Genomic DNA, 12,574 nt, shown 5'->3' on the forward strand with positions numbered 1-12,574 from the left:
CCGTGCACTTTGGCCTATGTTACGGTGTGGCGCACACTCTGACGCGTTTGTCTCACCGTGCAAAACGGCGGATGGGAGCTAGTGTGCACGTACACCGGCCTGTCCAGCACCAAGCACGTATACGTACAAGTAAAAAGTCGAACCAAGCAAGACAGCAACAAAACCGTTGCTGTTTGAGGCCGCCACGACCAAACAACGTCAAAAACACCGGAATTCCACGAGCCGGACAAGCAACTGCTCGATTTTATCCCGTCGTGCACGAACGCATGCTCGCGCGCGGCTAACGGTGCATGATGCGTGCGCGCGTCGTCCGGTTTTCCAAGCGAGCACGACTGGTCGACGACTGGCCAGTGGTGGCCATCGCTAGCTAGCGATTGAGTCGTCGTCGTCGTATGTGCAAATTGTGCATGCGTGGTTGCGAATTAGGCTTGACCAGACTGTGACACCGTCCCGCGCACGTTCATCCAGTTGGCTTATTTAAAGCATGTACAATATTAGACTATAAACCAGCTATAAACATATTTTAAGAAGATAAAAGAAAAAAATAAGAGCAGCGGGCTACAGATTTGTAACCACCTACAGCAAAGACTTTAAGATGCATGTGTGTATAAATCTATGACAGGTGGGACCAGACGTTAATAATATAATACTCCCTCCGTTTCAGCTTATAAGACGTTTTGACTTTGATAGAAGTCAAATTATTTCAAGTTTAACTAAGTTTATAATATTTATAATACTAAATTAGTTTCATCAAATCAAATTGAATATATTTTTATAATAAATTTGTCTTGGTTAAAAATGGTACTACTTTTTTTTTACAAACTTAATTAAATTTAAAGCAGTTTGATTTTGACTAAAGTCAAAACGTCTTATAACTTGAAACGGAGGAAGTAAATGTTTATAGATAACTATTAATATTATATGAATTGGCTATTAAATTGACTATAAATGATTTAGAGCCAATAGTGGGCTAAACTTGCTCTTAGCGTTAATTTAGTTGGGTTGGCTGCGTAGTGCGGTGGCGGACACTTGGTCCATCGGTAGTGGAGTACTACTGGTGGTGTGGAAATTGGAAATCGATCAGCAAGCTGCTGGAGCTAGTGTCATGGATGTGAGAAGAACGTGTGATGTACCGAACTGGATAATGCTACGGACTTGTTGCATGCCTAAATCTCTCCATATAAATAGAGAGTGATCGTGACTAGAGATACTTGCAGCAGCTGCAAAATAAGCGAAGATGACTACGCAAGGATTTGCTCCCGTGCTTGCAGTAGCATTGCTCCTTGCAGCATTTCCTGCAGGTATACTGCAGCATATAGTACATGCATGTTATTCAGCAGCGTGCGAGTACAGAGCATGTGTGCTCCACATAATAATTAAGTGTACTAATTAACTAACTCTTGGTTCATGTTACATGTACGCTTGCTCTGTTGACAAATTAACAGCGGTTCAGTCCATTGGCGTGTGCTACGGCGTGATCGGCAACAACCTGCCGGCGGCGAGCGACGTCGTGAAGCTCTACAAGTCCAAGGGGATCGACTCCATGCGCATCTACTTCCCGAGGAGCGACATCCTCCAGGCACTCACCGGCTCGAACATCGCCCTCACCATGGACGTCGCCAACGAGAACCTCGCCGCGTTCGCCGCCGACGCCACCGCCGCGGCCGCCTGGGTCAAGCAGAACGTCCAGGCCTACCCGGGCGTCTCCTTCCGCTACATCGCCGTCGGCAACGAGGTCACCGGCGACGACACGGGCAACATCCTCCCGGCCATGAAGAACCTCAACGCCGCGCTCGCCGCGGCCGGCCTCGGCGGCGTCGGGGTGTCGACGTCGGTGTCCCAGGGCGTGATCGCCAACTCCTACCCGCCTTCCAACGGCGTCTTCAACGACGACTACATGTTTGACATCGTGGAGTACCTGGCGAGCACCGGAGCGCCGCTGCTGGTTAACGTGTACCCCTACTTCGCCTACGTCGGCGACACGAAAGACATCAGCCTCAACTACGCCACGTTCCAGCCGGGCACGACGGTGACGGACGACGGCAGCGGGCTGATCTACACGAGCCTCTTCGACGCGATGGTGGATTCCGTCTACGCCGCGCTGGAGGACGCCGGCGCGCCGGACGTCGGCGTGGTGGTGTCGGAGACCGGGTGGCCGTCGGCCGGTGGGTTCGGGGCCAGCGTGAGCAACGCGCAGACGTACAACCAGAAGCTTATCAGCCATGTCCAAGGAGGCACTCCGAAGAGACCAGGGGTGGCGTTGGAGACGTACGTGTTCGCCATGTTCAACGAGAACCAGAAGACCGGGGCTGAGACCGAGAGGCACTTCGGGCTGTTCAACCCCAACAAGTCGCCGTCCTACAAAATTAGATTCCACTAGACAAGAGTGATATACTAATATTACATTTGGATTTGGAATAAGCTAGCTGCTCATGTCAAATGCAAAACCGCATGCATGCATGGGAACGTACGGCCAGCATATAGTTTTGTGGTAATAAGCACAGCTGCTCAAGATTCAGCAACGTACGTGTAACTCTGCCTTGGCACTTTGGCAGTGAATACTGAACAATAACGGAATTTATAACTCTGTTTCCTTGAAAATAAAACAGGGCACTTTGCAAATATTTAGATCGCTAGCAAGTGTAGCGTCCAGTTGGGCCCATTAGTATTTGAACACTACACTGGGGAATTCCCTAGGAAAAAGTACATCCAAGGTTCCTCAACTTGTCATCGAGTTACAAAATCGTCCCCTAACCGCAAACCAGATATCCGGTGTCCTTTAACTAATCAAAACCGGTTACAATAGGTCATTCGGTGGTTTTGACTCTGGTTTTGGCCTACGTGACGGCTGAGTCATCGTAGGACCCATGTGGATCCTACGTGTCAGCATGCCACGTCATCTCTCTTTCCCCTCTTCTCTCCCTTCTCTCTCTCACTTCTTTGCATAGGCTAGCCGACGGGAAGGGAGGAGGCAGGTGGGGCAAGGCCGGCGGGGCGAGGCCGGACTGCCGCCGCTGGGGAAGGAGCCACCGCCATACCAGAAGGGCGGCCAGAGCAAGCGAAGCGGCGGCGTCGGCAGGTGAGCGCGGTGGGGAGCGGCGGCCCAGCGGACGGCTTCGGCGGCGTGGGCACGCTCTACATCGTGGCGAACGGCTTGACTTACGGTGACATTGAGCAGGCCACTGGTATACCACATGCTGATCTGAAACGCTGCCTCCAGTCTCTTGCTTGTGTTAAGAGTAAGAATGTGTTGCGGAAGGAACCCATGAGCAAGATATATCTGAAGATGACACTTACTACAATGACAAGTCCACAAGCAAGTTGGTCAAGGTAAAGATTGGCACCGTGGTTGCTTAGAAAGAAACAGAACCAGAGAAGTTGGAAACTTGCCAGAGAGTTGAGGAAGACATAAAACCTCAAATTGAGGCTGCAATTGTCAGAATCATGAAGTCCAGAAGAGTCCTGGACCACAATAGCATAATCACAGAAGTGACAAAGCAGCTTCAATCGAGCTTCAATATGTGGTCATGGATGTGATAGTTGCATTTTGTGCTTGATATTGGTCAGTTTTTTTCGCCTACCTGTTCTTGTTCGAAGATGTGGTATTCAGTCTGGCGTTCCCTTTGCCGCTGTCAGTTTTCGCATGGGTACAGGAAATTGTTGAAGGAAAATAAGCTGGATAAGTTTTTTTCAGGCAAATCGTCAATCTCGCTGGACATGTTCTTTCAGGCAATTCCTCCTCCGACAACGCTACTGTGGCTGCTCATGTGGGCGACCGCCGTGGGCCTCCTCGTGCAGCTGCTCGTCGGCAGGGTGTGCGTCGCCACGGGGAGGCACTCAGGCACCTCGCCGAGCTCTGCCGCGACGAGTACCCCGGCTGGGGGTGCCGCGCGCTGTGGCTCAGCCGAGGTCGCCATGGCCGGCGAGCTCCTCTCTCTCCTTCAAATCCATCGTCGCCAGTCGCAGTCCTTCCTTGCTCCTCCACCGCCGGCTGCCGTCCTAGCCCGAGCGCTGCCTCCAGCCGCCGCCTCCCCACTGCGGCCGCCACCGCCACCGCCGGCGGCCGGCGTCGCGGCGCCGCCCTCCTCCCCAGCTACCTCTCCCTCTCCTCTCTGTGTTGGCGCAGTGAAGGAGGTAGAAGAAACACTGACAAGTGGGCCCCACCTAAAGGAAGGGAGAGAAGAGGGGAAAGAGAGATGACATGGCATGCTGACATGTGAGGCACAAGTGGGTCCCATGATGACTCAGCCGCCACTTAGACCAAAATCGGGGTCAAAACCACTGAAGAACCTATTGTAATTAGTTTTGATTAGTTAAGGGACGCCATATATCTGATTTTGTGGTTGGAGGACGATTTTGTAACTCGATGACAAGTTGAGGGACCTTGGATGTACCTTTTCCAATTCCCTACACTGGTTGCAATCCTTTAGGCCCATCAAAGGGTAGTGACTTAATTGGGCCAATATGAACTGGACCGGAGATAGGTGATCCACTTGAAGCCCACGTAACCCAACCCCGCAGGCCACACGCGAAAGGAATAAGGTCACCGAAGTTCCTTAACTTAACAGCGAGATTTTTTGACATCCTTTAACTACAAAATCAGAAATGTATACCCCTAAACTTCCTCAAACCGTTCACCGGAGGTCCCTCGGCAGTATTTTTATCCGGTTTTACTGACGTGGCATCCTAGTCAACAAAAATAATTTTAAAAATTACGTGGGACCCACATGTCAGCTGCATCCCAGTCTCTTTTTCCTTTTTCTCTTCTTCTCTTTCAGCGTCAGTGGGCGAGCGCGGCTGCGGCCTGCGGCTGCGGCAAGCGGCGGGCAAACGCGACCGCAGGCGGGCGAGCTAGCGACGACCAGCGGAGTGGAGTGGGGTGGCGGCGGCAGCGAGCGAGCGCGCGGCCGGCAGAGCAGAGAGGCAGCGGCGGCCGGCGCGCCACACGGCGCTGTTGCACTTGAACCCGAGGCGGCGGAGGTGGAGGTGGAGGTGGAGGCGACGACGCCGACTTCCCCGAGCGAGCCGAGCACCCATGCCTTGGTGACTCCGATGCGTCGAACGGCGCGAGCTCGAAGTCGAGCCGCCGCACCGCCGGGAACGCATCGATTTTTTTCTTCTCTTTTCTTCTCCTTCTCTTCTCTTTTCTCTCTTCACTCTTTGCCGGCGGCGGGCAAAGCGGCCATGGGCGAGCACGGATGCGGGCGGCGGGCTACGGCGGAGCGGCCGACCCCGCTGCCACCGCCGTCGCTCTCACCGGCCGCCAGCTGCAGACCCCCGCCTAATGCTTATGAGTCATATGGTTAGCCACATATATAGATGCATATACACTAATACATGCGCAGTTTGCATGGCCCATGCATCTCATAAAAACCAGCGAGCTAGCTTCTATGATAAATAGTAATCTTGTTTGCTTAGCGTAAAATGACAAAATATCGTCAAACATCGGTCACGGAGCAGAACACGAAGCGGACGTCCACCTGCGTGACGCCGGGGGGCACCGCCGGCTGAAGTGCGTACGCGATCGAGATGCACGATGGTGGATTTCCTCAACTCGTCCTCCTCCGCGTGCCCGCAGGGCTCGCCGCGCGCGTCCTCGCCACGCTCTACGCCGGCGCGCGCGCCCTCGACGGCGCCTTCTTCCTCGCGTCCCCGGGCCCAGACCGCTGCCTGCAGCCGCCGACGCCGCTCCTCCGCTTGCTCCGGCCGCGCGCCGCCGCCCGCTGCCACTCGCCCTCAGCGGTTGCGCTCGCCCGCCGCTTGCCGCTGCTGCAGCCGCGCTCGCCCACTGACGCCGCCCCTCCGCCTGCTCCAGCCGCCGCCCGGCCTGAGGCGAAGAGGTCGCCGCGGTGCGCACACGCCGAAAGAGAAGAGAAAAAGGAAAAGAGACTGGGATGCAACTGACATGTGGGCCCCATATAATTTTTTATTTTTTTTGCTGACTAGGATACCACGTCTGCAAAACCAGTTAAAAATACTACCGAGGGACCTCCGGTGAACGGTTTGAGGGAGTTTAGAGGTATACATTTCTGGTTTTGTAGTTAAGAGATGTCAAAAAATCTCGCTGTTAAGTTGAGGGACCTTTGGTGACCTTATTCCCACGCGAAATCCTCCCGCAAATTTTCTTCTTGCCGGGCCAAAATGCGCCATATTCCACAGTGTCTCAAGTAGTCTGTAGTCAGGTAAAGAGAGTCAAAAAAATCAAGTTTGGTTAATTTTCCTCTGGATTTGAAGATGAGTAGCTAACCTAATTGAAATCCTAAATCCGGGGGAACCAACGGGTTTCCCATGTCAGAGCAGGTAAAATAGCAGGCTATAAACCAGCTGCAAACATATTTTAAGTAGATAAATAAAAAGAGAAGAGCAGTGAGCTACAGATTTATAGCCAGCTGTAGCACGGACTTCAAGACACAGTGTGTGTATGATAGGTGGGACCAGGTATTAATAGTGTAGTATATAGCTATTGTATAAATGAGCTATTAGATTGGCTACAGATGAATTGGAGTTAGCAGTTGGCTATACTATTAAACTTGCTCTCTTGATCAGTATGATGCCAGTAAATGCCCACCGATTTTGAGCGAGAAGTAGTTACCGGTATGGAGTACATATATGTCCTTTGTTTGCTACCGAATATCTTCATTCACTAATTGAATCGACCCGATGTGATGCTATCAAGTTACAGAAGACTGCACCAATTTGGCTAGAAATCTTCTGCTACTCGGTAGCTAACGCTGAAATCAAATGTGGAAGTGAATCCTAAGGTCAGCTTCTCAATATCAATATTGTAAGTTTACCACTACATTCCCTAGACACCGTGCATGCGTTGAACAGCTCGCTAGTTGGGTTCAGGCGTTGAGCAGCAGAGCGATGACATATATGCATGCTCAGATTCTCTTAAATACAATATCGTTTCGATTCTAGATAAGTTCGTGTACTCAAAATGATAGTATAGTAGTCGTACGAGAGATCGAAAGCAACTTCACCATACATATGTATGCACATTTGGCATTATTCAGTACAACCGATTGTTTTTTTTTAATGGAGACATGCATGCACGCAGTCAATTATCAGCACACTAATAATTAATCATCGTGGACCGAAAAGGATAGTAGACGTAGGAGAGAAAGCAACTTCACCGTAGATATGTGGCATATTTGACATATTTAGTACAACCGGTTTCAATTTTAATGGACACATGCATGCAGTCAAATGCTTTATGTGCTACTAGTTTTTTTTTTCCACTTACGCTGTTACGCAAAACATAATTTGGAAATTTAAACCGTACGTCCAATTGTTCTGCTACCAGCCGACAAGAGAGAATCGAAAGAAGTATGCTGCCGATACAATCAATACTATTGCATCGTTATCAACTTAACCATTACAAAACTTCTGTGAAGCTACACCAGTTGACTTTATGCAAAAACCATAAAACATATGGAAAATTAGAGCACATGAGGTAAGATTCTTCAGAAGATCAATACGCTTGAACGAATGCTGAGGGGGAGAAAAACATAACTTGTCGTCTGACAATTTCTTATTTTCAATCACATAAACTTTGCCAAATATAAAGATTAAACTTGTACAAAAAAGACAAATCTCCAATTATTCAAGTTTATACATCAAAGGCAACGCGTCCACCAATTTAAAGTCAGACTTAAAGGAAAGATATGCATCCCAAACTGAGTAAATAACCCTTTTTCCATTTTCATAAAATATATCATACTTCAAATATTCATTTTAGAGTAAAATACATTGGCTCTTAAAATTGTATAGTGACCTTATTACGGCCCTTAAACTTTGAAAATATAGATTTAGCCCTCTATTTGAATTCAGTGTCATCCAGTGTTTAGAGAAGGAGGAAGTAATTAATAAATTAGATGTGTGTAGCGCCCGTTCCGTCGTGGCGTCTAGCGGGAAAATTTAATTCATAAAAACCCTAATTGCGAAATCTATTTCGTTGTCTGTTGTCTGTCTCCGTGCCAATCTCTGATCTCGAATCCAGAATCCAAATCTCTCCAAATTCAAATCCCTCTGTAAAAGTCTAGTTTGACTCCCTTAGGTTCGGTGGGCCAAATTCCCTCTCGGCCCATCTCTCCCTCCCTCAGCCCTCCTCTCCCGTGTGCCGCACGCGCGTGCGCGCGCGCGCGTGAGCCGACGCCAAGCCGAGCCGAGGGCCATCTCCTCTCTCTTGTTCTCTCGCTCTCCCACTCCCCGTCCTTCTCTCCCCGGCGAGCCCCGCCCACGAGTTTGAATCCCTCGCGCCAATGCTTCGCGCGCGCGCCCGCGCGGTCGCCGCCCGTGCCGCGCCTGCGCCGCCTAGCCCGCTGCTCTACCGCGCCCTGCCCCGCGAGCCAGCGCGCGTGCCCGAGCCACGCCGCTCGCATCCGTCCAAAACCCTGAGGCAGCGCCTCCCGCTCCCATCCCTCTGTCCCCCAAATCGGCATGGCTCGACGTCCCTTTCTCCCCCTCCGTTTTCCCCTTTCCTCTCTCGGCCCGGCCTCTGTTTTCTCCTGCTCGGTTCCAGCGCCATGGACAGGGAGGAGCAGCCGCCCAAGCCGTTGCCCGCGTTTGACCGCGCCTGTGAAGCCTATCCCTTCCCCTTGAAGCTCCCTCGCACCCTAGTGCCACCCAAGGTCGGTTTCCAAACCGACATTGCCGCCCTATAAACCCGAGCCCCTCCCCAAACCAATCTCCCCCGTTTTCACCCTCGCCATTGCTGCTCCTTTGCCCTATTTTTCCGTCGCCGTTCGTTGCTGAGCGTGCCGGAGGAGCCAGCGCGTTCGTGGACGCGTGACGTGGACTCCGGGCGCTCGTCTCCTTCCTCTTCCTCGGCCCGAGGCCGAAACGATCACGTTTCGCGCCGTCGGCCATCGTCACAGCGCCCTCCCCTGCAGTGGTAGTGCATCCTCTCCGTTCTCCTTCCTCGCTCCATCTCCTCCCCTTAGACTCGGGTAGTAGCATGAGTAGACCCCCCGTAGCTAGCTGGCGCCGCCCCAAGCCTTGTCGCCGCTCGCTATGTGCTCGCCGACGTCGCCGCCCGAGCTCGGTAGCGCCTCTCGTCGCCGGCCTCGCTCGGCGTAGCTCCGCCCAATCCGACGCTAGAAACGGACTCCGGTGGCCGCGTAGATGCTCTGGTCCGGAGGAATCGAACTCCCGTCGCGACGTCACCGTTTCCCCCTTTTCTCGCCGCCGGATGCCGCCGCCGCAATCCGCCGCCGTCGAGCATCCCCCGGCGAATCCGAGCTGTTGGCTCGTCTCCCCTCGTCCCGTGCAACCTCCCGGTGCGCTCGCCCTTGCTTGCATCGCTGTAGATCGCCCCGCCGCTCGCCGCCGCCGTCCGCCGTCCGTTCCAGCCGACGTCGTCGTCTTCCTCACGCCGGCCCACGTAGCTGCCACGAAGGCGCCACGTCGGCGCCACCTCGGCCGCGACCGGGTCAAGCTGGCCCCGGTCCGCCGCTCCCCTCTGCCCTGCTCGCGTGCGCGGTCCACCGCGAGCCGTGAGGCTGCGCGTAGGCCCGCTGCATCCGCACCCATAGCGAGCCGCGCGCGTGCACCGCGTCCCTCCCCCAAACCCTAGCGCGCGCCGCGTGCTCGCTCCGCACGGTGAACCGTGTCACCGACAAGCGGGTCCCACTCGGGACCACGCGAGGTGAGCCCGGTCCACCGGCTCCCTCTCTCCTCCCCTCCCGCGCACCCTACTGGGCCAAGTCCTCTTGGGCCGGCCGGCCCATTAGCTCGGCCGAGCCGCGCTTCTTCTCTCGGGCCGCGCCCTAGCCGCCCGAGGGAAGTCTACTCCTCCTCCCTCTTTCTTTTCTTTTCAAAAGGGTTTAAATAAATCCTTTTTCCTTTAGATAAAAAATCCAATAATCTTAGAAATTCAATATCTTCTCAATCGTACATCCGATTGACTCCGTTCAACTTCCAAAATTCCTCAAATCTCGAGATCTATCTAATGGCACGCTTAGAGGTCAATAATAGGGCTTTGTTTTCTCCGTTTGTTGAGTTGTCCCGTTTCGCGTATAGTTTCGGAGCCCGAAGACCCGCAGTGCGAGGATTTCGAGGATCGAGCTCAAGATCTCGAGCAAGACAAGTCACCTTTGATCATCTTGCCCCTATAATTTAAATCTAAGTATTTGTTTTCCGCAAATATTGCATGAATAGTTCAACACAAGTAATTCGGCCGCGGCTTGTGAGATAGCCTGCCGTCCCCAATCCTAATTGCTGCAATTACCCTCCTTGAATTATTGAACACTTAAAACCTCCTTTGTCATCTGTTGTGCTTCGATGCACGGGCCTTCGGGCACAGGCATCGGAACACCTCCTCTCAAATTTAAAATATCCAACGATGGGTAAAACTTGGGGTTTTACAAAAGACTTGGAAAACCCGATACCTGGGTCGGTGCTTGCGAACTAAATGAATTTCCAAAACCACAGACCGGGGGACGTACCGGGAGTACGGTTTCTCGTTCTTGCACTTAAGGACCGTTTCCCTTGGAATTTCATCTGAACATAAGACAAGTGCGACCACATGGGTGAAATGGGACGCCCCTAGCTGAGTAATTAGCTAATCGGGGGAGCCATGATGCCAAGAGACATGTGGATTCAACGGGGTGGTGCCGGGGAGAACCCCCGGGCTTCCTGACACAGCATGGTCTAGGACCTAACCTGATGTCGGTCTGGGACCCCTCTCGTTGGCATATGGTGAACCTGTGTCGGCTTTCGAAATGCCTTGTCATGAAAGCCTCAAGGTCTCCAGACGTGGCCGTCTTGCACAGGTTGGGTGATCCGGGTTAGTAATGTCGTGTGGGTAAAGTGTACCCCCTCTGCAGAGGTTTTTAAACTGTTCGAACAGCCGTGCCCACGGTCATGGGCGGATGTTAGGTGATTCCTAGCGTAGTTTTGTTTGACTATTGCTTTGTGAAATTGTTGTTGTGGAATGGGTTCGATGTTTGGAAAATCCGGGGCTGATGGGATCAGCCAGGCCCGGGTGGCCGTTTGAAAGCTGTTGGCCGGGTGCCAACCTTGAATCAATTCAAAGACTGATACATTGCACATACTCCGACCGGACGAGACGCACTGTCTCATCCGTGTCGTTTGAGAAGCACTCACTTAGTTGTTTCAAAAAGGAGTTTAAATAAAATCAATTGCAAAAACAACAGCCTTCCCTTTGAAGCCTGCATTAAACACTTAATTCCCATGGCTTGCTGAGTACTCTTGTACTCACCCTTGCTCTATATAAATATTCCCCCCCAGTTGCTGAAGAAGATGAAGTGGATCCCGCTGATGAGGAGTTCTTCCAGGAGCAAGTCGGCTACGATGAGTTTTAGGGTTTCTGTCACACCCCAATCTGATACCGCCGTACGACGGCACCTGACAGGAGCGTGTCGTAGGGAAAACGGCGCGAACCGCTTCCTACGAAACCGCGATCTCGGTACCAGTCCCAGGACATAGTGCTGGTACCCACGATGACAAATATGAATCATAGCAATCCTTAAAATAAATAGAGGACTTATTTACCTTAGCTTAGGTTGCAGCTCAGACAGCCCGAGAATGCAACCGACGACACGGACGAGGCGAACACCAACAACAGCAGCAGCAGCGGAACCAACGGTCTAACACCCGACACCACAGGCGACGGCTGGGAACAAGGACGAAACCCTAATCTTCACTTCACTTCATCTTCAACTTCAGGGCGGAGAAACTATATATATATTTATATAGGGCAAGGGTGAGTACTTTCGTACTCAGCAAGTCACGGGAACTTAGGTGTTTAATGCAAGCTTGGAAGAGAGGCAAGGTTGTTTTGCAAATCTTTTATTTGAAGACATTTGAAATCACTAAGTGATTTATTTCTTTCTAAGTTTGGGCGAAAAGAGACTTGCGTCTCGATTCGACTTTAAGAGATGCTTTTCAACAGCTCATTTAGTAATGTACCGACCTCCCGGGTCAGATCATTACTTCTCGGCTCCCAGAGCCATTCCACTTGATTAATCGGCTCCCAGAGCCTTTTTCATTTTCTCGGACTCCCAGAGTCCAGCTGCCCAGCAGCACAACAATCCGCTTCCACTCGGGAAGCCTAGTCTATGATACCCGCAGACATCCCGAATCACACAGATTCGTTTCTGACCACTCAGGTCATCCATCTGCCACATAGGCTGATTCTGGTTACGATTCCCACACCACAACAACTTTTCACAAAGCACAGGCAAACAAATCTACGCAACGGGAACCACCTCACATCCGCCCATGACCGTGGGCACGGCTGTTCGAATAGTTAGTTAACCTCTGCAGAGGGGTACACTTTACCCACAAGACACGAACTTACTCCAGACACTGGCCGGTGTCAGAGGTTCGCGACAAAGCCTTTCCCAAGCCGACCCAGGGATACCTCATGCCACATAGAAGGATCAAATCCTCACATAAACATAGGCCATTTTAGGCGTTCACAAATCAAACTCCAACCACCTCGATCGGTAATTCAGCAAGCTTCTCGTTCTTGCATTACCAGGAACCCGGTTTGGCTCCAACCGACCCCGCCCCGGCGTTCCCAACTATTGGCATGCGAGGTTTCCCT

The 12,574-nt window shown here is 52.0% G+C and overlaps 1 protein-coding gene and 1 long non-coding RNA gene across 2 annotated transcripts; one reads left to right on the forward strand and one right to left on the reverse strand.

Moving 5' to 3' along the window:
• The first annotated feature begins 1,142 nt into the window (after positions 1 to 1,142).
• Positions 1,143 to 2,606, forward strand: LOC4326519 (glucan endo-1,3-beta-glucosidase GII). Its single transcript, XM_015766296.3, has 2 exons — positions 1,143 to 1,301; positions 1,446 to 2,606. Exons 1-2 carry the CDS (start codon positions 1,238 to 1,240, stop codon positions 2,378 to 2,380), a joined length of 999 nt encoding a protein of 332 aa, XP_015621782.1. The 5' UTR covers positions 1,143 to 1,237; the 3' UTR covers positions 2,381 to 2,606.
• Positions 2,607 to 3,405: 799 nt separating this feature from the next.
• Positions 3,406 to 3,692, reverse strand: LOC136354922 (uncharacterized). Its single transcript, XR_010738792.1, has 2 exons — positions 3,582 to 3,692; positions 3,406 to 3,462 (listed from the first exon to the last, which is right to left on the reverse strand). It is a non-coding gene; the product is annotated as an uncharacterized lncRNA (long non-coding RNA).
• Positions 3,693 to 12,574: the final 8,882 nt, after the last annotated feature.

Source organism: Oryza sativa, chromosome 1, assembly GCF_034140825.1.
Source record: "Oryza sativa Japonica Group chromosome 1, ASM3414082v1".
NCBI classification, from domain to species: Eukaryota; Viridiplantae; Streptophyta; class Magnoliopsida; order Poales; family Poaceae; genus Oryza; species Oryza sativa.